This window comes from Lindgomyces ingoldianus (genome assembly GCF_010093535.1).
Source record: "Lindgomyces ingoldianus strain ATCC 200398 unplaced genomic scaffold BDR25scaffold_14, whole genome shotgun sequence".
Classification (NCBI taxonomy): Eukaryota; Fungi; Ascomycota; class Dothideomycetes; order Pleosporales; family Lindgomycetaceae; genus Lindgomyces; species Lindgomyces ingoldianus.
In genome coordinates, this window is record NW_022985175.1 from 1,256,679 (window position 1) to 1,259,375 (window position 2,697).

Here is a 2,697-nt window from a genome sequence, read left to right on the forward strand (position 1 = left end):
TAATTTATATAAGTAATAAATATAAATAGACTTATTAATAAAATTTAAAATATATTTAAATATATTTATAAAAAGCTTACATAAGCTTAAGCTTTTTAATAAGAGTACATAAACTAATTCTAAACCTCTACCCCTGCGTATGCAGCTAGTAAAAAGGTCTAGCTAGACACTAGAAATATCTAAATAAACTAATAATTAAAGAAACTTAATTAGAAGAACTTTAGCCTTTTTATAGTAGCTTATATAGTTTTATTGCACGCTTATTAATTAATTCTACCTAACAGCATAAAGATACACCCTGTGTTCCACGTATTATTACTGCGCTAAGCAGCCTCTAAATCTAACTATCTACCTAGATAGCTAAACCTGCTACTTAAACCTATTATTATAAATAATAAACTAAAATATGTTATAAAAAACATTAAATAAATTTAGTTTAATAAAAAAAAACTTATTTATAAATACTTTATAAAATAAACTAGATATAACAAACTGTTGTAAGAACTTACAGAAGCCTTATAAAAGAACTCTATAGTAACCTAATTCTACGCCTAATACTTATCTAAACTAAACCTATACCCTAACAAAGACAACCTAATGCTAGAACTACTAATATAAAGGATTCCCTTCCTAATAAGGAGGGAGGTACTGTTATAGTATCCTTCCTAGATCCTAGACATAACTGTATTAGACGTGTACTAGAGTATTATTAGTGCACGTCTAACATAAATACAACATAACATAGATATAAACTTAAGTATAAACTGCCTTAACACTAACTAAACCTAAAATAGGCTTAATTTATACTTAAAGCGCTTAGACTTCTAAGCTAAGTATTTAATTACTAATTTCTTTTTAAACTTTCCTGTTTCTTACATAATGTCTTGTACCTACTATAATACCTTACGTAGTAATTAAACTAGACCTCTGTGAAGCTCTATAACCTTACTCGTGCACAATCGTGACAACTTGTTAGAGAAGCGCATCGTCCGTCTCTTCTAGTTAAAGCGCCGCCATGCTCTGTCCCACGCGCGCCTCCTGCCTGCTGTGGCGCAGTTAATCTTAGGTCTGCGCTTGCAGCAAAAGTTAGTGAGATTAAACTTCTTAAGCGTACAATAGGCAGTCTTAGTAGATATGTGTAGCGTAAGGCTAGTCTCTTTAAGCAGCGTTTTGTACTCTATTTTTAGATATTTTTAAGCCGTTTAAAATAGCAGGCGCTTAGTACAACGCAATAGCTTAGAGGGGCGTCTAGATTAATAGCGTGAAAGATTGCAGCTAGTTGCTTTCCGGCGCGCAATTGTAGTGTTAATGCAGCGCGTTGTGCAGGAGAATTCCTCTACCAGTTCTGCAGCAGAAACGCCAGCCTCAGACTTTAAAATAATTAACTCCCGCTGCTGCACTAATAACTCAGCATTCTGGCGACAATTATGTGAAATTTCCTTGCTAAAAGACCTTATAGTGGCTGCGCAATTGATAGTAGAAAGATGGTGTTGTGTTTGTCGCGTTTCTCGGTTACGCGTTGCGGGAACAGACTTTTGTCTTAGCACTGTATTTATCGTATTCAAAAATCGGTGCAATGCTTGGCGTCACCCTCGCCCTTTTTTTCGCGCGCGTATTTTGCTAGCAAACTGCAAATTGCCCTATGCAGCCACAAATCGCCCTATAATATTAATTAGTTAGGTAAAAAAGATAAGGCTATTTAAGTACACATAACAGGCTATACTAACAGCTTTTCTAGTGTAATAGGACCCTATGTTTTAAGCTCACAGCGTTGCTGCTGCGCTAACGCGCTAACGCGTCCTAAACCTCTAACCTATACCTCTTATCTACAAGCAAGGATTAAGTAGTTGTACTAGGCTTAATATTTAGCGCTTTCTCTTACTAGGATAGCCTGTTAAAGCAATTACTAACTATAAGAACTGCTCTAAGTAAGCTATTTATAACATAGAGAAAAATCTTAAGGTGTTTAGCACTACTTAAAAGCTTTTAACAGTAACACTTAAGCAGCCTATTAAAATAGGCGCTTAAGACGCTAACGCGCTCTATAATAAGCTAATGCAAAGTAAGTAGATGTATTAAAATAAGATTTACTACTAGTTACTTATAAAAAAAGGTGTTTATGTTAGTTAACTAACTATCTTACAGTTTTTAAAGTAAAAGAGGTAAAGTAAGTGTACCTTACAGCCTTTCTTAATTTATTATAATAAGCAACTCTATAAGATGTTCTACTAAAGCCTTAAGCAGTTTACTGCTAATAACCTTTATTTTATTAACAAGTTTATTTTTAATAAGAAAACTAGCTAGAGGCACTACACATACGCGCTAGTAGGCTATAAAGTGTAATATACCTAGAAAATAAAGTAAGGGGCCACTTAGGCAATTCTACCTGCGTACACTGTTAACAGCTACCTACCCTGCACTAGTATTAAAGAGGGTTACTTTGCCTATAAAGATTTTAAAGATTAAATCTAAAACACGCTTCTACTAACTCTCTAGACAACATACAGCTTTAAACTAATAGTTATAATTATAGATAACATCTCTATCTATTAGAATTCTAAGGTTGTTAAGATAATTAAATAAGATAGTTATATTATACACTTTCTACTACTATACTTGCCTAACTTTAACTTAATTAAGCTTATATTTAGAGTACTTAAGGCGTAAATTTAGCAGAATTATAAGTATATTTAAGTG

At 33.2% G+C, this 2,697-nt stretch overlaps 1 protein-coding gene across 1 annotated transcript; it reads left to right on the plus strand.

The window, feature by feature from the left end:
* Positions 1 to 1,308: 1,308 nt before the first annotated feature.
* BDR25DRAFT_354728 (uncharacterized protein) lies at positions 1,309 to 1,624 on the plus strand (the record flags this gene model as incomplete). The annotated part of the gene is made up of 2 exons (XM_033695360.1): positions 1,309 to 1,429; positions 1,485 to 1,624. The coding sequence occupies 2 exons, from the start codon at positions 1,309 to 1,311 to the stop codon at positions 1,622 to 1,624; spliced, it is 261 nt and encodes an 86-aa protein (XP_033548318.1).
* Positions 1,625 to 2,697: the final 1,073 nt, after the last annotated feature.